General features: G+C 39.3%; 1 protein-coding gene across 2 annotated transcripts in view; it reads right to left on the reverse strand.

Annotated features, from left to right (window-relative positions):
• The window catches only part of ST6GALNAC3 (ST6 N-acetylgalactosaminide alpha-2,6-sialyltransferase 3), a 617,424-nt gene that overhangs the window by 242,198 nt on the left and 350,762 nt on the right, over positions 1–24,464 (reverse strand). For both annotated transcript variants that reach the window (XM_066268873.1, XM_066268872.1), the window contains exon 3: positions 9,316–9,725. In XM_066268873.1, the coding sequence (XP_066124970.1) occupies positions 9,316–9,725 (410 nt within the window). The remainder of the gene's footprint in view (positions 1–9,315; positions 9,726–24,464) is intronic.

Raw genomic sequence — 24,464 nt, forward strand, 5'->3', positions numbered from 1 at the left:
GCAAACCTAAGGAACGTGAGCCAATTTAATCCCTAAAGTCAATCACACAGTGGCACAAGACACTTTCACGCTGGTCAAGCTGCGATAGCAAAACCCGGGATGCTCCTAAAACCCGCACCAGATGACAAAATTGTCTCCAGCAGACGACAGTGAGAAATGACACATCACTGAGTTCCTTTTCTGTCCTTAAGACTGAGTGGGAGTGGGTGGAGCATGCAGGCAAAGATTAGCCAGGCAGCCATCTCAATATTGACCTAACAGTGTCCCATTTTAAAGTGTTTTTCTGAAACTGACTTGTATATCCTTTCTCCTAAATGATACTTAAAAGTAACTCTCTCCCTTCTCATCCTCTGTACCTGAGGCAGTAACATCTTGAAACACTGATGTATTTGCTGCTAGCTTTCATTAATTTCACCCATCCCTGAAGGCAGAGCCACACAGGGGCCAGCTAATTAAGACCTATTTAGGGCAGCTCTGGGCCCTTATCAGTCTGGGGATTAGCTTTGCACTTTAAATGGGGACTGTAGCTTTCTCAGTTATTACTTAATGAAATAATGTGTATGCTCTTGTCAACATATTTATAAAGTGGAATGTGAGCTGCAACTTGCCTACCTACCCACAAGTAAGCAGAAGCCTCACACTGGCTCTCTGTTGCTTCTCCAGGAGAGTTAATATTCATTTTGCAGCTGTACATAGGTAGGCACATACCATGTGTTTCGCTCCATAAGATGCATTTTCCCCCCAAAAGTGGAGGGGAAAAACCCACGTGTCTTATGGAGCAAATGTTCATTTTTTTTAGCTGCTGCGGGGTGATGCGCCGGTAAACATGTAGAATGAGTGTCAGCAGGAGGGTAATCATACCAGTTAGAGCGGTGTGCGAAACACCTGCATCTGCTGAGTGATCTCCTGGTTCCGGTTTCCACCAGGAACCAAGAGGGAAGGCCAGCGAGGTTGTGTGAACACAGTCATCTGGCATCATCCAGGGCAAATGTGAGAGGCGTGCTGCAGCTGCTGGTGCTCTGCGTGAAGTGCTGATGTCACTTGTTACCAGCCTAGTAGCATTTCATTGGCTGGCTGGCAAATAGGGGAGGGGCCAAGGGTGCGAGGCACTTGCAGTGAGCTGGGAGGGCAGTGCAAGCACAGGCAAAGCAGTGGCAGACGGAGAGGGCTATGATGCTCTTCTCCATCAGTTTATTCCAGCTGTAATCCAGGTATTTACCTATGTAGTGACATTAGAGTAAAAAATAACTGGACTTTCCCTAGTGCAGCAGCAGGGGAGTTCATGAGAAAGGATTGGTGGACGAAAATGGAATGAGAGTGTGGATTGAAAAAGTTTGGTCCAAACATCCTAGAGGGCTTCTGAAAAAAATCTGCCCTATTAGTGCTTGACCAGTTTAGAGCACATATTAGCAAAATCACAAAAAAAACTTCAAAGAAGTGAAGACTCATCTAGCTGTAATTCCTGGGGGTCTTACCAGACAGTTGCAACCTCTCGACGTTTCCATCAACAAACTATTTAAAGTCTTTATGCGAGAAGAGTGGAGCAAATGGATGGCTGCTGGTAATTGTGATTTGACACCAACTGGACGAATGAAGAGACCCACTATCACTCAGGTTTGTGAATGGGTGAAAACATCATGGCAGTCAGTGAAGAATGAAACAAACCATGGTATGGTCATTCAAAAAATGTGGCATTAACAATACCTTCGATCAGGGGTCCCCAAACTTTTTGCACAGGGGGCCAGTTCACTGTCCCTCAGACCGTTGGAGGGCGGACTATAAAATAAACTATGAACAAATCCCTATGCACACTGCACATATCTTATTTTAAAGTAAAAAAACAAAACGGGAACAAATACAATATTTAAAATAAAGAACAAATAAATTTAAATCAACAAACTGACCAGTATTTCAATGGGAACCAGTATTTCAGTGCTCCTCTCACTGACCACCAATGAAAGACGTGCCCCTTCCAGAAGTGCGGCGGGGGCTGGATAAATGGCCTCAGGGGCCCGCATGCAGCCAGCAGGCCGTAGTTTGGGGACCCCTGCCTTAGATGGCACTGAAAATGGTATCATATATGAAAATAGCAAAGAAAGTGATACCAGTAATTGTGAGCAACTGAGCTTCTTAAATTCTGACACTAGTGACGATGAGTTCCTGTGGTTTTCGGACTAGAAGAGTATTTGAACATTAAAGTATCTTTTCATTTGTTAATAATAGTGTTAATGGTTGTTAATACTGCTGTTGAGTTTACATTGTTGAAATATTATTGTGATTATATATATATACATACATACACACACACACACACACACACACACACATATATTCCCCCCCCCCCCCAAGTGAGAAGCAAGGAGGTAGAGAGACAGACTCCCACATGAGCCTATTCAGGATCCACCCGGCACGCCCACCAGGGGGCGATGCTCTGCGCACCTGGGGCGTTGCTCTGTTGCAACCGGAGCCATTCTAGTGCCTGACGCAAAGGCCATAGAGCCATCTTCAGTGCCCAGGCCAACTTTGCTCCAATGGAGCCTTGGCTGCGGGAGGGGATGAGAGAGAGAGAGAGAGAGAGAGAGAGAGAGAGAGAGAGAGAGAGAAAGGAGAAGGGGGAAGGGCATAGAAGCAGATGGGTGCTTCTCCTGTGTGCCCTGGCTGGGAATCAAACCTGGGACTTCCACATCCTGGGCTGACACTCTACCACTGAGCCAACTGGCCAGGGCCTGTGGTATATTTTATTAAATATTTTAACACACCATTTTTTCAGAATTTTTTTTTCTTATTTTCCTCCTTAGAACGCTAGGTGTGTCTTATGACCAGGTGCGTCTTATGGGGCGAAAAATACGGTAATCACATTTTTCACATATTGAGTGTGGCACCATGTTCCACTGTCCGACTTACAGTGCCTCTAGGACAGCGGCTCTCAACCTGTTTTTCGATGGCTTTAGGTGACCCCTGTGTTTTGGTCGTGCGACCCACGCCGGGGTCGCGACCCACAGGTTGAGAACTGTTGCTCTTAGGGTATTTCAGTCTTAAGATGTATTAATGCAAAAGTGTAAATGTCAGCAGTCTAATATTATTTATGCACACCAATCATTCAAGAGAGAAAGAGATCCTTTATGGCCTAGATTATTTTGAATATAAAACTTTTAATTCCAAAGGTTTCTGGTTTGTTGAAAATTGTTTCCCAGAAAAATATTTGGTAAGTGAAACTATAAAAGTAACCACTGCCCAAAGGACCTAGGATTCCAAAGGACACTGGGCCCCAGAAGATGAAGAGGGAAAGGACAAACAGCCTTCTTTTCCTTTTCTCTCAGCCTTTTCCACAAGGTCACCCTTTTAATGAACAAGCCAAGTAATTTTAGCTAGTAACTGATAAGAAAACAAATTAAATTTCATTTGGCTTGAAAAGTATTCCAGTATGCTTAAAAATATGCTAAAATCACTCTAAGACATTTAACAGTATACATATTTCTTCTACTACTTAACGTTTTCTTAGCGAGGGATTTAAAAAATAAAAACAACACCCACCATAAATAAGGGAGATTTGACAATTTGAAGAAGTTAGTTAGCTGAGAGGCTAGTTTTTCTTTGAAAATATCCATTTAATCATTTACCTATCATGAATCATTTTAACTCCTAAGGTCACAGATTTTAAAAAGTCTATAAATTATGCATCCTAATCGTCACATAACTTCTCCATTAAAAACCTGATGAAGAAAATGAGCACTTGCTAAAAAGTTCCTATAAGCGCAAGCATATCAAAATATGATAGCTTTACAACTATTTTCTTAATGTAATGTTAGATTAAATGGACATCCCTGTTTCCTGACTTCCTCATGCCTGCAATAATGTATACCACTTACTCTTATGTACTTAGGAAAAATATTTACAACTTTTGTTAGGATATAACCAACACACTTTGTGAGCATGTACCCACTCGAATACCTGTCATTCAAATGTCTTTGATGCAAAATAATCTGAGGATGATTACAGTAACAATATCACTAGTTGGGCCTGACCTGTGGTGGCGCAGTGGATAAAGCGTCGACCTGGAAATGCTGAGGTCGCCGGTTCAAAACCTGGGCTTGCCTGGTCAAGGCACATATGGGAGTTGATGCTTCCAGTTCCTCCCTCCCTTCTCTCTTTCTGTCTCTCCTCTCTCTCTCTCTCTCTCTCTCTCCTCTCTAAAACAAAATGAATAAAAAAAAAAAATGAAAAAAAAAAAAAAAACAATATCACTAGTTGTATTTACGCTAGATTGTTGTATGTATGTGTGTTGTAGGATAAAGCAGATGAGTGATTAACATTGGTGTCCCTAGATTGGACATATGATTGTCAACATGGCAGAAAAAATAAACAGATGTAAGATAGGGTAAAATAAAAACCTTATAGCTCTGAATTTGAATTGGAAGTGTCAGTTTGAACACCTAATGATTTTATTTTTAAGCAATATATACAGCATATGTTATTTATATATTAGGTCTGTCCAATGAAAAGATCAAGAAACAAAGAGCAACCTAGTATCAATAAGCACTTGTATCACCAAGATTATGCTCTCTTAAATATGTACTAACAGGAGAAGTGTCTAAATCCAGGTTTGCATCAGGATATGTACAGAAGAGCCTGAAACATACTATAATACCAGTAAGCAAAGAAGCTATCCAAAAATGCTAAAGACATGTCAAAAGGACTCCAAAACCAATTTGAAGAGGTTCCCACATCCCAAATTAGGATAATTTGAACAAAAGAATATAATTTTAATGAATTAAAATGTTTCAAATGTTTAAATATATGTCAACATGTAAATATTAATAAATAAACTTGCTTCACTTTTAGATGATGCTGGGGAAGCAATGTCTTGAAATTGATAAATAAAGAAAAAGAACTGGTACTATCTCAGGGTAACCAGATGGTCAATGAGGGCAAGTTTCTCTTTATAAGGATTATCAGCAAATAAATGAAAAGGCAATGATGAAATATAACCATTTTGCAACCTTCAAGAAATTAATTCACCTAGACAATGATCGTTAATGATGTCTAACATAAAGAGAAAACTAGACAGTATTCCTCCTTATAGAAGTATTCCTTCTGATAGAAGTATCACCCACTGTTCCAATAATGGGCTTGGGGAAAAAAAAAACTTGAACCTAATAAAGTCTCAACATAGAAATATGAACATCAACAAGACAGGTAATAACAAGTGTTTGAGAGGCTGTGAAAAAAAAGAAACCCTCATTCACTGCTGGTGGAAATGTAAACTGGTACAGTCATTATAGAAGACAGTTCCTTAAAATATTAAGACTCAAATTACCATATGACCCAGCAATCTCTCTACTGAGTATCTACAAAAAAAACACTGGTACGCAGACACATGCACCCCCATGTTCATTGCAGCATTATTCACAGTGGCCAAGACATGGAAACAACCAAAGTGTCCCTCAATAGAGGATTTGATAAAGAAGATGTGGTGCATATATACAATAGAATACTACTCAGCTATAAGAAATAATGATGTTATTACCATTTATGACAGCATGGATGGTCCTTGAAGATCTTGAGAACATTATACCAAGTGAAATAAGTAAATCAGAAAAAGCTAAGGACTATATAATTTCACACATAGGTGGGATATAAAACTGAGACTTATGGACGTATATAGAAGTAAAGTGGTTGCCAGGAAGAGAGGGTGGAGGGGGGGACTAAAGGACAAATATATAGTGACAGAAAATGATTTGACTTTGGGTGATGGGCACACAACTCAATCAACAGTTCATATGCTATAGGAATGTTTACCTGAAACTTATGTGCTCTTATTGATAAATGTCACCACATTAAATTTAACTTCTAAATAATACAGGGAAATATCAATGTAAAAAAATATTATGGAGCCCTGGCCGGTTGGCTCAGCAGTAGAGCGTCGGCCTAGCGTGCGGAGGACCCGGGTTCGATTCCCGGCCAGGGCACATAGGAGAAGCGCCCATTTGCTTCTCCACCCCTCCGCTGCGCCTTCCTCTCTGTCTCTCTCTTCCCCTCCCGCAGCCAAGGCTCCACTGGAGCAAAGATGGCCCGGGCGCTGGGGATGGCTCTGTGGCCTCTGCCCCAGGCGCTAGAGTGGCTCTGGTCGCAACATGGCGACACCCAGGATGGGCAGAGCATCGCCCCCTGGTGGGCAGAGCGTCGCCCCCTGGTGGGCGTGCCGGGTGGATCCCGGTCGGGCGCATGCGGGAGTCTGTCTGACTCTCTCTCCCTGTTTCCAGCTTCAGAAAAATGCAAAAATAATAATAATAATAATAATATTATGGAGTACAGTCAGCAAAATTTAGATTGAGGAAAGCTCTATAGAACAAATGACTATTTTTTAAATAAAAGAGCGAGAGAGGGGGCGAGAAGTTCTATCAATAGATTAAGACAAATACAGCCTGACCTGGTGGTGGCTCAGTGGATAGAGTGTCAGACTGGGATGTGGAGGACCCAGGTTCAAGACCCCAAGGTCGCCAGCTTGAGCGTGAGCTCATCTGGTTTGAGCAAGGCTCATCAGCTTTAGCCCAAGGTGGTTGGCTCGAGTAAGGGGTCACTAGGTGTGCTGTAGCCCCCCCCCCCCCTTAAGGCACATATGAGAAAGCAATCACTGAACAACTAAGGTGGTGCAATAAAGAACTGATGCTTCTCATCTCTCTCCCTTCCTGTCTGTCTGTCTCTATCTGTCCATCTCTCTAACTCTGTCTTTCCCACAAAAAAAAAAAAAAAGAAAAGAAAAGAAAAAGACAAATACAGGTGACATATCAATTAATTGCATTGTACAGACCTTGTGCCAATTCTGACTTGAACAATGTATGGAGTTCAGTGCTAATCCTGATTCAAATTAACTGTTAAAAATATTAATGAGATTATTGGAGACATTTCAAAACAGACTAAATATGTAATGTTATTAAGGACATATTGCTGATTCCTAGGTAGGACAATGGCATTGTGTTTATTTTTAAGAACCTTTATCTTTTAGTGATAAATGCTGAAATATTTATATATGAAATAATAAGATGTCTGGCATTTGCTTCAAAATAAACCTTGGAGAGAGAAAAAGTGCATCCCAGTATAGATGAAACAAGGTTGGTCAGGAGTTTGTAGTTATTCAATCTGAGCAGTGGGTATACAGAGGTTCTTTACACACCGTTAGCCTCTTGATTTTACAAGTTTGGCATTTTCTTTCTCAAAAAAAGGTTAAAAATATTCTTGTTTGAAATTTGGCAATGAACATCAGGTCACTATAGGAAATCCTAAGACAGTAAAAATTCATACAGCTAAAGTGAGGATATAGACTTAAGTCACAGTGGAGATAGGGAGATAGCAGCTTTTGAGGTCATTTTGGTCAATCTTTGTCAACAAGATTTTACCAAAATCGCGCATTCTGCTCATTTGTAAAACACTAGCATATTTGTCTTCTTTGGTCTGGTTTAGTACCTGGTAAAGCGACCAGACAGGATTAGACTTGGTGAAGAAAACAGCAAGACAGCATCAGACAATTATTTCGTATTTCTTTTCCCTACATTTATTTTGGTGACTATCAACTGAATGATATCTGCAAATCAATTTTTACCAGGTGAACTTTTTCCCACTATACAAATAGCACATTCAACCATTAGGGAACTGCGTCTCCCAAAGCTCTTCTTTCCTCATTCTTGTACAATCCAGACATCTGTGACAGTGCTGTCTCTCTGAAAACTCACAGCAAAAGCCAATGGGATATAAACAAATATAAACAAATGGCATGTTAAGTTCTTCTCTGATACCCTGAAATGGTTTTAGGGCTTATAAGTGGGGAGACCCCAAGTGCTAACTGTGACTAATGGAAAACCAAATATATCTAATTAATTGCATTGCCCTGGGCTAGTGAGAGACCAAACATTTCCAAAACCCCTTGAGAATGGCCACATTTTTGTAGAATGGTGTTACATGTGAGATTACTTCTTTGAAGCACATACCTATTTCTTTTATCTCTACTGCTTGTCTCTTTGTACAGCTTATGCTGCACTGATTCAAAGCTAACCATTAGCATTCTTCTCAGTAACTCTAACAGCAAAAAATAACAGTATTATGGCTATTTCTGCTTTGTATTTCATTAGAAGCTATGCATTTTTGGTGTTCAGAAGTAGAAAACACTAAATTCAACCAACATTGTCAATAGGAGATAAGATTCTAAAATAATTATCAACATTAAAATTATACCCAGAGGCATCAAAAAATTTCCCTCTATAAGCACATACCCCAACATAGTTAAAACTTTACATTTGATAATATTGAAGAGAAAAAGGTACAAATTTTGAGCAATCAGAATGTTAATATTGAAATGATAGCCAATGCTCAATTTATTCATGGTATTAATTTATTCACAAATAATTAAAATGTACATATAACCTAAAAGTTCAGCAATTATTTTTAATATTTTTCTTAAGCAGTTTTATTAGAATTAGATATCTGAACTAAGAGCTACTGATTTATAATTCCACTTCTCTCCCATATACTTGTTACCTTTCTAAAGAGAAAGGAAAAATGGCAGACAGTAGAGTTATGTGGGAGATGAGGGGGATGAAAAAGAAAGAGAGGAAACAGAAAGAAGTAAGGAGTAGGATAAAATGAGGCAAGCAGACCTCAGGAAAAGGACGTGGGAAGGGTAGTTTACAGAATGCTGCAGAGAAATGGATGCTGTGAAAAAGTCAAGTAGATTTTTGAATAATTGAGTGAATAGTATTTATACCTCATTTCAAGAATCCACTGTTAATTATTTCAAGTAATGCATAATTTCAATATGACATTCTACTTAACATGTTAGATACCAAGTTACGGTGTTCACAATCATAGGATTTATTTTCATGCAAGAAACTATGCAACCTTATTGGAGAATCAATAGCTTGTTTGTTTTGTGGTCTCAGGTAAATTTTTGCCATCACCTGCAAAGGAGTTTAGGTCCTAAAGGTCCTTAACATTTCAAAACAAAATGTTTCTGTTTTGAAATGTTAAGGAACTTTTATCCAATTTAATCAATAACAAATTGAGCTAAGTAAGAATAAATTTAAAGATAACCTGGGAAAGCATCCAGTGATTTTTGGAGCCTGAAGCCAATCAAAATAGAGAGAGCAGGAGGTAGTGTAGGTGGAATTAATGCGACCTAGTTGCTGGCTCATCAAGTAATCATAGGAGTTAAATACACATAACAATCAGTTTGAAAAATAACTCTGTTCATTTGATAGCTGACAAAAGGACTCAGCAAAGATTTAGCATAAAGGACAAGACGGCTGGTTTTAGAGGACTCACCTGTCTTTCCCAGTTTCCTTCTTAAAAACTCCATCACAGTAGCTCATGCGCTTCTCTGTAGTGATGTAAATTTGGGCACTTGGATAGATGTCAACAGTCTTTTTCAACATGTTGTAAACGATGCCATGGCCATCTTTCCTCATATTGCGAAAAGGGCCCCAAATAACATAAATAGTAGTGTTTGCCTCCTTGAAAAAATAATCAGGGTTTTTTAGCAAAAGAGGAACACTGGTGTGGGACACAACTCGAATCATTGTTATGTGACCAACATCTTCTTCGTAGCCTTTGGTAGGGGCGTTGTTCATTCTCCAAATGCAGGAGGACTGATCTATCTCATTCCCCACCTTCTGGCCGACCATCTGACCTGAGTTTGACACTATGGCACAGAGCTCACAGTCCAGTTGCAAAGGCTGAAAAACAGAAGGAGAAACAAGATGGGGGAAGAAACATAAATTACTGAGGTCCACCTAGCTACACAAATTTCTCTGGAGAAACATAATATTCAGATATTGTGTATAAGTGCCGAATGTAGGAATACCTCTGAAATAGATATACCAGTCCTATAATGATTGTAACAGGTTATCAAGCTAGTGGCAGTTTATCAAGCTAGTGGCAGTTTACAAAGTGAATACAGATTGTTAAGAAATAATTTTAATTTCTCTTCCCTTCTGTTGGTTTAAAGTTAAATGAAAAACTGTCATTTGCTTGCCACTCTAAATGATGACTTTTCATTCAAAACTGTAATTTCAAATGAAATAAGCAAACACAGAAAAATTTTATCTCTTTAATAAGTCTAATGGCTAAAAAGAAGGCAAAAGGAATATATCCAGGCATCAATTCTACATTTTACTTATATGTATAAATAGTTATGTAGCAGCTGAGGACAATATGAAAAATTCGGCAAATGACAGGATTCTGAAAAAGATTTTCAGAACCCAGAACTACTTAAAACAAGTCCCAGGCTATCAAAAATATTACAAAGACCCTTAAAATTTTCCTCTGCATCCCAGTGTTGGCTGACCTTTGTGTTTATGTTTATTCTAGATGGGTATGGAAGGGTTTCTTTTATGAACTCAGAGAAAGTATGTACAGAGACAATCTCTACAGGTACTCTAAGCACCACCCTAACCAATGAGGTAATAGAGACTCAGAGAGATTAAGCACTGGCTTTAAGGATTTACACATAAATTCAAGTTGCAGTGGTAGATTCTAATCTAGATCTCCTTACTCTAAACCCACTGCCCTTCTCATTACTTCCTGATTCTTTTCTCCAGAGCTAAGTAAATCCCTTTTGCCGATTAACCTCCCACATAAAGAAAAGGCACCCTAACTTTTAAAGCAGTGATAAAAGAGCAATGTGTTTTGTTGATACACATCTTTCTCATCTCCTTTTTATGAGATTCTGTGTTCTGTGTCTGACAGTTGATCCTGGATTTTTATTGTGCCTATTAGTCAGTGGCTCCTCTCACACTAGGCCCTAGTGTTGTACTTTAATTATTGTTTAATTATGTCTGTCCACCAGACAGTAAACACTATAAAAGTAGAGTCAAAGGTTGTCTTCTTCAATTTAATCCTAACTCCTCAGAGGTCCGTGGAATAATATAGGAGCCCAATACATAGTGGTTAAGTTACAAAATGAAAGTAATTAAGTTAAAATAATTTATTAGGAGTCTGAACACAATTTAATATTAGGGAAGAAAAGGACTTTTCCAATTCTAATTCATCTGGAATTATTAATTTAGATGAGAAGAAAAAAATCAATCTAGTAGAAACATATCAAGATACCAACAGGTTCTATTTCAATATGTAAATTGATAGGCAAAGTGCCTCAGAGAAGTTAGCAGGATAATTATCACATGACTGTCACAGATCACCTCTTCAATGGTCAAGGCCCAGCCTAGTTATTGAGCAACTACTAAGTGCCAGGCCTGCTCTAGGGGTTGGGAATCCCGCTGTAAAAATTTGAAACAAATATCCCTGCCCTCATAGAGCTTACATCTAACGGGGGGGGGGGGGGGGGGGGGGCGCAATAAACAAATCCACACAGTATATCATGTGTTAAATGGAGATAGGTACTAAGTAGAGAAAATGAAAGCAAGAAAGAAGGTTAGAGTGTGTGTGTGTTGATAGAGTGAGCAGTAAAGGCCACAGGGGAAAAATGATATTTGAATACCTGAATTAAGAGGGTTGGCTTGGGGATGTTGGGGGAAAGTGTATTCCGGCAAAGCAAAAGCAAAAGTCACTGCCAACCCCCCAAGGCAGGAAAGAAACACTTGGGAGAGCACAGAACACTGAGAAGAGGAGCAGGTACTGGGGCCAGAGAGATGACAGGGCAGGCATCACATAGGGTCTTTAACTCAGGAGCCACTGGACTCTGAGCAGAGAGAGAAGTGACTGATCTGAGTTGTATTTTAACAACTCTGGCTGCTGAATGCAAAACTGACACAAAGAAAGCAAAGACAGAAACCAAGAAAGCAGGCTACTGCCGCAACTGAGACAAGATAAGACGGTGGCTTGAACAGGTCAGGTAGCAGGAAGTGGCAAGAAGCTGGTCACATTCTATATATATTCTGAAAGCAGAGCCTACTCTACCTTTTTTTGACCAGAGATGACATGTAGGATATGAGAAAAAGACAAGTCAAGGATAACTTCCCCAATTTTTAGCCCGAGAAACTGGAAGACTGGAGGTGCCTTTAACTCAGAAAGAGAAGGCTTCAGGAGGGCAGGACCAGGTGGGAAGAGAGCAGCTCGTTCCAGATCTGTGAGACGGGAGTTGTCTTCAACACAGACTCCTACAGCAAATATCAAAACAAAACTACTCAAACTGCTTTAAATTATTTTCCTAATTATTACAGTAATATGGACTTGCTATGGAAAAGTTAAAAAAATAAAAAAATAGATAAAAGAATAAAAGATCTTCATATTTCTACCACTGAAAAATTAGCTACAATATTTTGTTGTAGTTTCTTCCTTCTAGATATCTCATTTTAGACAGGTTGAGAAATACCATTGATATAATTTAGCAATCTTGGTTTTTCATTTGATTTCACATCATTAAATTTTTCCATGTCAATAAATAGTCCTTAGAGATATTTTTAATGCCTACACAGTATTCCATTACATGGATGGATATATCATAATTTACCCGTTTGCCTACTGCTGAGCACAGTTAGTTATTATCTGATTTTTTTCTACTACAAAAGAAACTGCTTTGATGAACATACCTACGCTTCCCATTGTATTTTGGATGCTAATAGTTATATATTAATTTAATATCTTTTATTTATATTTCATTGTACACCTATAAAATATGCTCAGTAGACAAAGGCATCTATTTATTTGAGATGTAAAATTTAAGAATTTTGAAAAAATCTTGACTAGTAGAGCTCACAAAGGTCCACTAAAGAGGAACCTTAAAACTGCTATCAAAGGGACTGTCCATCACTCCTGCTACAGTAAGATTTCTGAACTAAGGTGGGCAGCAGGTGGTCTGGGCACCAGGTTAGACAAGGTCCACTCAGCTGGATGAGTATGTTAGGGCACTTGAAAATGGAGTTCTGAAGGTTGGTGCCATAGTGAAGTTGGGGCAAAAGGAGGCACAAGAAGGTGTCTCTTGGGAGCAGGCATTGATCTAAGCCCTTTGGGAAGCACCTAAGACACTAACTACTGTTATTTGGGATGATAAAGACGAACAACCTATTCTTTCTGCCAGGTGATCTACAGCAGGGTTCAGCATCCACTACACTTAGCTGTGTCCTCCCAACTTACTCAGACTCATACAAATCAATGCCCGCTTTAAATTGTGTTTCATAGGGCACAGCCAACTTTTCACCAAGATGCATATGGTGCAGGGAAGTTACATTCAATTTACTTTATGGTGCAAGAAGTTGCTTCACTGAATTTTACAAACATTTTGGGGGGTATGGATTCCACAAATTTTTAAAAAATCAAAGATAAATAAGGAATATATAAAGAAACGCCTTAGATGCTTTCTAATCTACAAGATGCAGCAATTTGCATTACATTCCCCAGTCCCAAGAGCAAATTAGCTGGTTCTGCTATAACGAGTCTTAATTTAACTAATAAGAATCAGCATACTGGTTTCACTTGACAGTTGTAACCCCTGAAAGTGATCAATTAAGACATCACAATCTGTTTCACGACAACGTATCAGGACGCCACAGCTGTGCAGATTATGAGGTCAGCAGCTAACAAACTGAGGGTAAACAATGTGAAGAACAGCCTCTTATTTAAGTAACAAATATGTCATTGGGCAGAATGCAATGAACGCAATGTCTTTGGGGGTAGATGGTAATGATCAAATTGTCCCTTTCTGTCATACTACTCACTTGGCAATACTGTCACCATGGCCAGAGTCTTAGGAGACTTCCACATGTCCCTACTGCTCTGTCACAATCCTACCGAGCTGTCTGCCTTTCTGCCCGAGGCACCAGGAGAGGCTGCACGTGGTGACTGCTTTGTTCACCACTTCATTGCAGGAACCATCCTTCCAGTCTGATAGGAGTGCAGGGCTAGGAGAGCGAGACCTTCTTCATCATAACTGAAGCTTCAGGTAACACAAAGAGCTTGATAAGGCCGAAGGGACTCATATATATTGAATACATTTGAAGGTACCTTCAAACTACAGTAAGCTATGATATAAAGAAATACCTAATCACAAATGGACGGTTTGACCCAGGAGCGGATGGTATCTGGCTATCTCAGCTCCTTTTACTGCCTTTATCCTTGTGTGTTGTGATCTCGATTTTCTTTGTAAAAATTCACTGCTCTTTCTTTAACTCATTTATATTATTTCATTTTTGGACCTTGCTTGAAAATTTATTCCATATGCCTCCACTCGCCCAGTTCTACCTCAGTAAGCAGTTTCTTTCTAGATTGAGGCCCAGGATTTTCCGAGACTTTTGGAAGTATTTATCTGGTTCTACTCTATCAAGTTTTCTCTTTATTCTAAATTCTCCTTTTTTACTGCTTGTCCATTTTTGTTTGTTTGTTTGTTTGTTTTCCATACAAACAACCTTGCCTCTTCATCTTTTTTTCTTGTACACTCAAAATATCATCAACTCAAAAGCTTTGGTTGGGCTTGGGCTGTGTCCGTAAACTGAAATCCCTATAAATGTACAGCCAACCCTGTCTGGCTATTGTGTCCCTGTTCAAAGAAAACCCACAAATGTCAGATACATTCTTTTATCTGAAGTCTAAAATACTAATATTTTTATGGTAACATCACTATATTTGATTTTGCTATTTTCCTCTTCTGCAAAAATATACTAACTCTTACCTGCAGATCTGGTTACAAACATGCAGCTTGGAGAAAGTTAAGAATTTGATGACATCTATTAAACAAGCAAGTAGTTTTTTACTTGGTACTTATTCTGTGCAAAGTGCTATGAGGGGTAATATAATAAATTGCTGGTGGCCAAGAATTTCACCAAAACAAAAGAAGATTTTTTAATTTCTAGGATTCTAATCAGTGTGAGCTTTCACCTCACTATATGATCAACTAGAGTCAATTCATTCACTATTTTAATGGGTGAAGAGACTGCCTTGAAAATCAAGTTCTTTCTCTGTTAAAATGAATCTTGACATTTGCTGCCTTAGCAAAAAATAGACTTGATTTCTGTTGAGGGCACAGGGAAAGTGTGAGAGAAGGAGGAAGGGAAGAAATAGTGTGAGAGAGATGTATAAGTATAGTGTATTATATTTAATGGTATACACATAATTGAATACCTATTATTCAACCAGTCATCCTACCCAGCACTTCCTTACATTATTCCACTCAATTCTCACAATAAATTCTTCAAAAGTTAGTTGGGTTTTTTTTTGCCATTATAAAGTTGAGGAAACAGAAATGAACATGATACCCAGCAGATACTAGATATCATTCATGTTAAAAACAGAAGCATGTTATCTTTGAGAACATGCATTCACATTACTATTAAAAAAAGAGAGCCTGACCAGGCAGTGGCGCAGTGGATAGAGTGTCGGACTGGGATGCAGAGGACCCACGTTTGAGGCCCCGAGGTCACTGGCTTGAGCATGGGCTCATCTGCCTTGAGCGCAGGCTCACCAGAGGTCACTGGCTTGAGCATGGGATCATAGATATGATGTCATAGTCGCTGGCTTGAGCCCAAAGGTCACTGGCTTGGAGCCCAAGGTTGCTGGCTTGAGCCAAGGAGTCAGTCGCTCTGCTGTAGCCCCCAGTCAAGGCACATACGAGAAAGCGATCAATGAACAATTAAGGTGCCAAAATGAAGAATTGATACTTCTCATCTCTCTCTCTCTCTGTCTCTGTCACACACAAAAAAGAGGGAGATAGTAAAGAAATATTTATTATTATTTTGCATTCTTCCTAGTGCACACATAAGCAAACACCTCAAATCTCACCTAGTATTATATTAAAATTTTTTGAATTAATTATTTATACATTAATGCTTCTAAACATGCTGGTGGCCAAGAATTTCACCAAAACAAAAGAAGGTTTTTTAATTTCATGAAAGCCTGCTCAGGATTGTTAAGCTTTGCATGTGAGTGGAATTTACCTGTCCTTTCTGACAATGGTATTATCATGGGATAAGAAATTATGTGTGTGTGTGTGTGTGTGTGTGTGTGTGTGTGTGTATATATCTTCTAAATATTTCCAGTTTGTAATATGGCTGTAATTTCAGTCTAAGATAAACTAATCATGACTAGTTTTGTTTGTTCATTTTTAGCTTTAAAGTGGTCCTTCACATCTTACTCAATTTGCTTTTCAAACTTTTTTCACAATAGCAGTGAGTTGTGTTTCTTTCTGAAGTATTAAATAGTTACAGACATGTCTGGAAAAAAAAAAGGCCATGCTGATATTGTTTTAATGAGCTGGTCTCTGTATCTAATGGAAATACCTCCTTCCTGCTTGACTGAAACCTCCTCGAAATAAATTCACTTGTGAAACGCACAGTGGCTGTTTACATGTCCTAGGGAACCAGTTAGTTCAAGACAGCCAAGCCATTCTGTAACTCATGAAATGTCCTCTCATCTGTACCCATGAAAACTCGGGGCGCTGCCTGATGGGCTACTGTGCTCACACTGCAGGTCATGGTACAGCCATGCTGATTTTCATTTTAATTTTATTACAGACATAAGTATTTGGCACAAAATGAACTCTTTGCAAAAATGCTGAAGAATGTGAGCACCAGAGAATCAGGAAAGCCCCATATTCTCTGATGCCATGAGGACGAGCCTGCGAAGGGTGTGTCTATTTCTACTGCTCTGGAAAGGTTTGCTGCATTCTAATAGTCAGCTGTACCTTTCTGTGCTCAACTATTATTATGTAGACCTAGAAACTAATTTTGTCATGACATGCCCGATTGATCCTTGCCTATTAAAAAAAAAAGGAAAGGAAAATGATCTAAACTAACAGATCATTTACTTTGATTGGCAAGTTTTACCTTCTGTTGAGTCATAGACACTTCAAATTTTAGAACAGATATGGTTAACAAACTCTTCTGTTTCTCTGCTCTGAATTTACACACACAAATGCGCACATGCAAACACACACACACACACACACACACACACACACACACAGCTACCGTCATTCAGCTGATGAGATAGCTTACTATCCTATCCACCAACCACTCTGGAAAATTCCTCTCCTCTTTCCTATGGAGAAGAAACTGACAAACTGCCCTATCCTTTTTGAATGATATATTGGGACAACTGCCAAGCACTTTACATTTTAATCAATAAGAAGAATGAAATATTTAACCTTTACTTTTTATTTCATGAATAAGCTTATAGACAATAGAATAGATCATTAAAACTTGTAAATTAAAACTTGCAAAACAATGTGGTTTCCCCAGCAAAGAGAAATGGCCATGTACGAAAGGTCACCTGTCAACTAGTTCTAGTTATTAAATCTCTGCATTTATCACTGAGGTGGCTCTACAGAAAACGAAGGTCAAGACATTAAATTATGAAACAGTCAGGATTAGAAAAGGTCACCAAAAACTTCCAAGTAAAATGTAACCAAACCTGCTAATTCTATACCCTGGCAGCAAACAGGAACAGCCAGGAATGAAACACAACACTGGACACACTAATCCATCTCCTTACTTTAGCCCCGAATTGCAGGGAGTTTCTATTTGATGTCCTGACATCTGAAATGAAACTTGCTCATCTTAAATCAAAACAGGAGCATCTATAAATATTTCAGAACAAAAATCATATTTGAATCGAACCAGTTTAAATTATTAAATACATTGTTTTACACGCCTCTAATGGTTCCTTTCATTTCAGCCATAAGAATACAATTTAAAATATTGGAGATGGGATACTCCTGGCATGTTAACGGCTTTACAGGACAATTAACTCACCGCTGACTAATTTACTACTTTAATGTTGAAACAAATGAGATCTTTGCTTTTCATCATCCAATTTTGATGGATTTGAACAAAGCAGGTTGAACAAAGCTCCAGAGACAAAACTCTTCAGTTTGCTGTCATTTATTCCTCTACTCTTCCCGAATGTCTTTAGAGTTTTAGTTTTAGAGGCCTCACCATGTATAATGATGCCATTGGGGAATAGATTTTGCCTTTATTCTCCTTGATGTTCTTTTGAGGTCTTTCAAGTGAAAGGTACAAAAGAGGCATTAACAATCTGGCATTGTTTTTATTGCTCAACAAAGAAAAAAATGTATTTTAATTTTTCCCGTGTTTCAGGAATGATTAAGCAAGCTGTTTTCATCTACACGAAGTCACTTTCAGCAGACCTCTAACTGTGAGCAAAGAAATGCGAAGGCTGTTCTAGAGAAAAACCCACACGGTTCAACCACACCAGCTTGGAAACGTACTCCTCTGCCCTCCGTGCACCAGCATCTTTCAGTTGGTGCCTGAAAAGCAGGGTTCATGAATCACACACTATGAGTAACAACACATAAAAAGAATGATTTGATAACCCATGGTTTGGCTCTGACTCTCTGTAGATTTGGGATATGACATTTACCTTGATTCCTGCCTGGTAGCATTATAGCCAAGTATAAAATTTAATATGGGGATGCATAAAAATGTTAATGTCAAGAAATAATTCTAAAACAGGCAACATAAAGTTATGTTTCTCAGTTACCATAGATAACGTGCTCTCTTTATTTGAAAGTTTCTTGAGAGCTATAGGTCTGTATACTCATGACCAAACAAGCAACCTGCTCTCTCTGGACTGGAAGGGAACAAAAGGAATAAAGGAATCTTCCAAAACCAAGACTTTTCTCCTGTGCATCAGAGTAACAGAAATCATTCAAGTTTCACTATCACTATTAGGTCATAATAAAATTTGACTTAATTTTGTGACCAACTCCCCTCTGGCTTACTCTCCTCTCCTTTCAAAGAGAAGAGCTCAGGACCCAACGTTAACATATCATCCAGGTATGTCACACAAAGAAAGTAAAAGAGGAAACTGATTCATGCTATGGTATTAGTATATTAATATGTCACTCAGCTAGGGACATGGTTCTCCACTGGTTAGACACTAAAATGACCCACTGGTTGGACATTAAAATGACCAAGAGAACTTTTATAAAATTGTAATAGTTGCCCTCCACTTTTGACCAAATAAGTCAGACACCTCATGAGATAGACACCTGTATATAAGTATCAATATATTTATTAAGTTCCACATGTGATTTCACTGAAGCATCTAAGACTGAAAAACATTGTCTTAGAGGAGGAATTAGTGGTACTAAAATAGGAGATCATAATACCAAATCAAAGGGATAAATAACAAAATGGTAACTTTGTATCCTTGAGGCCTTAAGGGAGAAAGATGCTGTCCTAGAAAATCTTTCCAGTTTCCCCTTAAATACTGCTGCACGGTGAACCCCACTCACACATTGTTGGGCCCAGGACCAAACACCCCAGACTGTCACACATGGCATGTTCATTATTTCTAATTGAAATCACCTGAGAAGTAGCAGGAGTGGAAGGAGCTCTCTGACTCTCCTCTGTCTTGCAGAAAATAAATCTCCATGGGAAAGGTGCCCTCCCTGCTATTGAAAGGCTAAGGAGCAACTGGACTAAGGAAGAGACAGCTTCATCCTGGATATTGAAAATCCAGAACTGAGAAGCCTATATAAACAAACCCTTGTTAATTTTGTTAATTTACCTCCCTAAACCCACATTCTTCTTAAATTCCTTCCTATGTACCCCCAAATGCATGTTATATTTTGTTTTATCAAATCCCCCCCCCACAAACGGATGGTTTATTTATTTAAAAGATAATCTGAACGGCCTGCTCCCTTGTCCCACAGAGAATTATTTTTTTACTTTCCCTGTGTACCTATAAGAAAAGTTGGGATTTTTATCCTGTTATTCTGCCAAAAGTTATCAGTAGCCCAGCCACAAGAACTCAAGAAGGGTGGAAAGAATCCCCTCCCCCCAATGACATGAAATGAGCCCTAGAAGTCAGAGGTTATAGAGAGCAAATGGAGATGATGTTGGAAGTTTGCATGTAGTACCAAATACGAGAAGTTTCCCATGAAGTTATTGTTAAGTATATAGCACTAGAGGCCTTCTTCCTGTTCTGACCAGAATTTGCTTTGGAAGCAAAGAAAATAATGAAAATCATGTTACCTTATAAATTCTTTTAAGTGTCATGAGAAATTTTTGTCAGTATGTAACAGTTGTGGTAAATTGAACATTTGTTGACATGCATTCAACAAAGTCCTTTCAATCTTGTTTTATTTTTTAGGTGGAGATGGAGTGATTGTGAATAGAAGAGAGAACCCAGGGAAGAGAGAAGTCAATAATTTAAGAATACTACAGTTGGATAGGTAGTCTTTGAAAGGGCAGGGACAGGTCTTTCTATCAGACAGTAAAAAACCATTAAGATACCGAAGAGCAACAGATGACTTGACAAAAGAGAACTGCAATTAAAGTTCTCTCAAGATTTTCTTACATTTCTCTACAGCATTAACGGTTAATTGAGAAATGGGATACTTAGAAGTAAGGTTAACAGACTTCAGGAGAAGGACTTAATTTTGAGAAACAGAATATTTTGAGCAAGAATCAAAAGGATCTCCTGTTGTTCCACAGCTGGAACTTAGAAATGATAGGTTTTGATTATCCCACTGCAAGCTTATGCATTTTCTAGTACTGCTCAGGAGCACCAAAGCAGGACTGAAGAAAGACATTCGCCAGCTTGACTGAGGGTTGGAGATTGTGGCAAGTGAGGTATTGAAAGTTCAAAGATGAGAAATAATTATGGGCACTAGTAATATGGATTCCAAGCTGAAAATGAAAGGGAGTGATGGCAAAATGAGCAAGTGAAAGAGATAAGGAAGCATGAACATCTTAATGGGGTTATGTGCCTTCATTGGCAACTGGGAGAGATATGTTTGGATCGTATGTCCTGAGGCTATGATGACCTTCAGAATAAGGAGAAAAAAATGGGGCTTATATAAACTTTGAGTTATGGGTCTATGATTCCAATTAGAACAGGTTCAGGAAAGAAGCTGCAGTTATAAGTCATTTCCTCTAGCTTGAAAATGCAAAACCAAAGTTAAGAGAATATTCAAATTTATTATTGTTAAAAAGTACTGGCATGAGAATGTCTCATTTGAAATGTTAATCTAAAAAATTCCAACCAACCTTTCCAAGGAACATAACTAAAAGAGTTGCAAACAATATAAAAGACACTTCTTTAAGACCATCCAAGACCTAGCAAGATAGTGAGGGATGGCCAGCGTGGAGCTCAGGCAGGTACACACTGAGAGCTGCTTTTGGCCTGGAGGCCTTGGTGGCTCTGGAAGAAGTGGCTGAGCCCCGCGCTGGCAGCGTCCTGCCTGGGAAAACAGAAGTCAGAATCTGGAGCCCAAACGGGTAAACCAACATCTATTTTAGATGAGGACTCCTGAAATATATTCTAAAAGTGAGTCCAAAATAAATTCATTTGCAAAATATATTACCCTCTTTCATGTCAATAGGTCACCTCTGAAAACCTCAATTTTGAAAACTGCATTATGTAGTCCTGAACTTCTCATGACCTTAGACACCAGCAGAAAGCAAAGAGAAATCTTCTCTAGAGGAAGATAATATCATTCTAGGCCTCTAAGTATTGTTACAAATAAAATTTTAAGTATAATACCCAACAGACAATCTTAAACCCCACACATATCAAGGGAAAAAACACAATTAGAGAAAACAAACAGAAACAGTCCTTTTAGGACCTACATATGGAATTACAAGGCACAGACCAAAACTACTATGTTTACTATACCAAATGAAATGTTGACAGAAAAATGAAAACTACATAAAATGATAGTGTGTATGTGAAAAGAGCCACTTGGAAACTCGAAAAATCATAAGTATAATACGTGAAATAAATGAAAGAATGTATTTAACAGCAATTTAGACAAAGCTAAAGAGAATTAGTGAACTAGAAGACAAAAGTGACCATTCTAAATGAAACAAAATTATTTATAAAGTAGAATCAGAGAAACAGGGAAAATGAGAAAGCCTAAAATAAATTTATGTGAAATACCAATGGATAGGAGAGATAAAATGAACAGAAGACAATGGCTGAGAATTTTCCAGAACTTATAAAAATCCATAAATTCAAAAGACTCAGCTCACAGGCAAAATAAATAAAAACAAGTCTACATATAAATACATAGTGAAATTACAGAATTAAAAATTACCATAAAATAACATATACAGTTGACTCTCAAACGACATGGGTTTGAACTGCACAGAGTGTCTCTGTGGATTATGCATTCACAGTTTCAACCAACTGCTGATGGAACAGTACTTTCCCTGGTTGTTGTGAATCCCAGTAGGCCGAGGACCAGCTTAAGAGTAGGTGGACTTTAGATTGGGGTTGGGGGTGGCATCCTAACCCCTTACAGTTTTTAAGAGTCAACTATAATTTCAGAGGGGGTAAATAGAAAAAGTATTTTAAGTTTCTTACACTGACATGGAAATAGGGTAAATGTGTCAACAGCATATTTTCATAAGCTTAGAACAACTGCTGCTATGCCAAGGGCCATAGTTCTCAAACTTTTTGTTTTAGGTCCCATTTATAGTCTTAAAAATTATTGAGAATGACAATAATTTTTTTGTTTATGAATTGGTTAAGTATAAACATCATATTAGAAATTGAAAATGAAAATTTTTAAATATTCATTAATTCATTTAAAAATAATAATATGCCCATTTCATGTTAACACTAACAACTGACTTTTCCCCCACGAAATAGTGAAAAGAGTATTATTTGGGTGACGTCACGGAAATGGCGCCGTGAGCAGCGCGTCCGACAGCTCTCCCCTAAATCACAACAAATTTATCAACTAGAAACAGAAAAATTTATCCTCGGAGCATTCCGGAGTTCCACACAAACTGATAGCGAAAGGACTGTTATCACTTGAATCTGAGAGACGAGGGTGTGGAGGAATCTACCACAGGGACGTTCTTTCAAACCGCAAGGAAGTGCGCCTGCGGTGAGTCAGCCCATATACTTGGGAACCGCGAGCCGCTGCGAGCGGACGAGGCGAGCCGCCGCCGCGAGCCCCCGTAAGCGGCCGCCGCGAACCGCCGCCGTGAGCCACCGCGAGCCCCCGCGCGCCCGGTCCGGTTGAGCACCACTGACATTCCCAGCGGCCCGCACACTGCGAGTGGGGGTCGCCGGCCACCGGTGCCCGGAGCGCCCCATTTGCGCGCGTGCCTTGGGCATTCCACGCGCCCAGGGCGCCCTGCTGGCCCGCACACCCAGGGGGCTCCATTATCCTGCGCCTGGTGCGGTCCAGCCGCCAGCGGCGGGGCGAGCAGGAGAGGCTTGGGAGATTCTCTCCGTGGGCGGGGCACCTCACCCAGCCATTCAAGCTAACCATCAAGCATTGGGGGAGGGGCGAGCGCAGGCAGCCTAAAATACCTTCGGAAGCACAGCTGCGACCCAATCACTGAAATTAGCTTAACCCATGAAATCTGCGCACCCTCGGTTCTAATTGATAAGATCTCTCTCAGTTCAGCGACCCAAGACAAGAGGCGTGATATTTTTTAGTGCCTCTCGCTAAAGGGGCGGGGGCAACTTCTGATTAATAGAGCCTCCATATTTAGGGATAAACGCTAACAAGAAGGACTTGGCAGATAATAAGGTCTATACTACACTAGTCGTAAGCAGAGACTAGTGCCTCTTCTTCCCTGCAAAAACAGGCTACAAAGTGTGGAAAGCCTGGGTTGAGAGGTCCAACTAAATGATAGGCGCTGAACAGTCACCTTGACAACAATTGACTCCCACCCCCGCCTGATTACACTGGAGGCCCTGACTCTCAGAGCCTTTCCCAAAGCCTTGCACTGAGTGGGGATAGAGTGGGGATTTCCCAGCTTTTTGAGCCTCTTACTCCCCAGGCAGAAGCAGTTGCAGCCTTATAGCTGGATCACCAGGCTGCTAATTCAGAAAGGGGGGACTAGGAGAGAGAATCCAGGAAAGCAAACTCTCCCATCGTTGGACCCTGCAAACGCCAACAAGCCTTTACTTCCAGCAAGACTAAAGCCAATTATATGACATTGCCATAGAATCCCATCAACTGCAAATCCCTACCTAAGAGTGACACAGGGGCAGAGCCTGGGGTACAGAGTCACCGACCAGGAAGAGGGAGAGAAAAGAAAAAGGAAGAAGTTAACCTCTCAAAATCGAGAAAAACCCACAGACTTTACAACTTGATCCACTATTTTTGTTGTTGTTGTTGTTTGTTTCTTCTATCTTTTTGCCTTTATTTCCTCCACCTCGGTCCTTCAATTCTCTGCCCATCTTATGCTTCCCCTTTCTTGAACTACACTACGCATGAGTGTTGCATTTTATTTTTCTTCTTCATCCTCACCCTCCTTTAAGGTTATACTCCAAAACACTTAACTCTCACTCTCTCCTCTTTTTTTTTTTGTCTTGCTTTATTTTGTTTTTTTCTCTTCCTTATTTCTTCCTTCATTTTTCTCTTTTTCTTATTTTTTCCTTTCTATTCGTTTTTTCTTTTCTCATTTTACTTTCCTCCCATATAATCCTCAATCACGAACAAATTAGTTAATTTGGGACTCAAGGCTTTTTTTTGGCTTTATTTCTCTTTTTTGCTTTTGTTTTTTTTTTTTCTCTTGTTTGTTTATTTTTGT

Source organism: Saccopteryx bilineata, chromosome 3, assembly GCF_036850765.1.
Source record: "Saccopteryx bilineata isolate mSacBil1 chromosome 3, mSacBil1_pri_phased_curated, whole genome shotgun sequence".
NCBI classification, from domain to species: Eukaryota; Metazoa; Chordata; class Mammalia; order Chiroptera; family Emballonuridae; genus Saccopteryx; species Saccopteryx bilineata.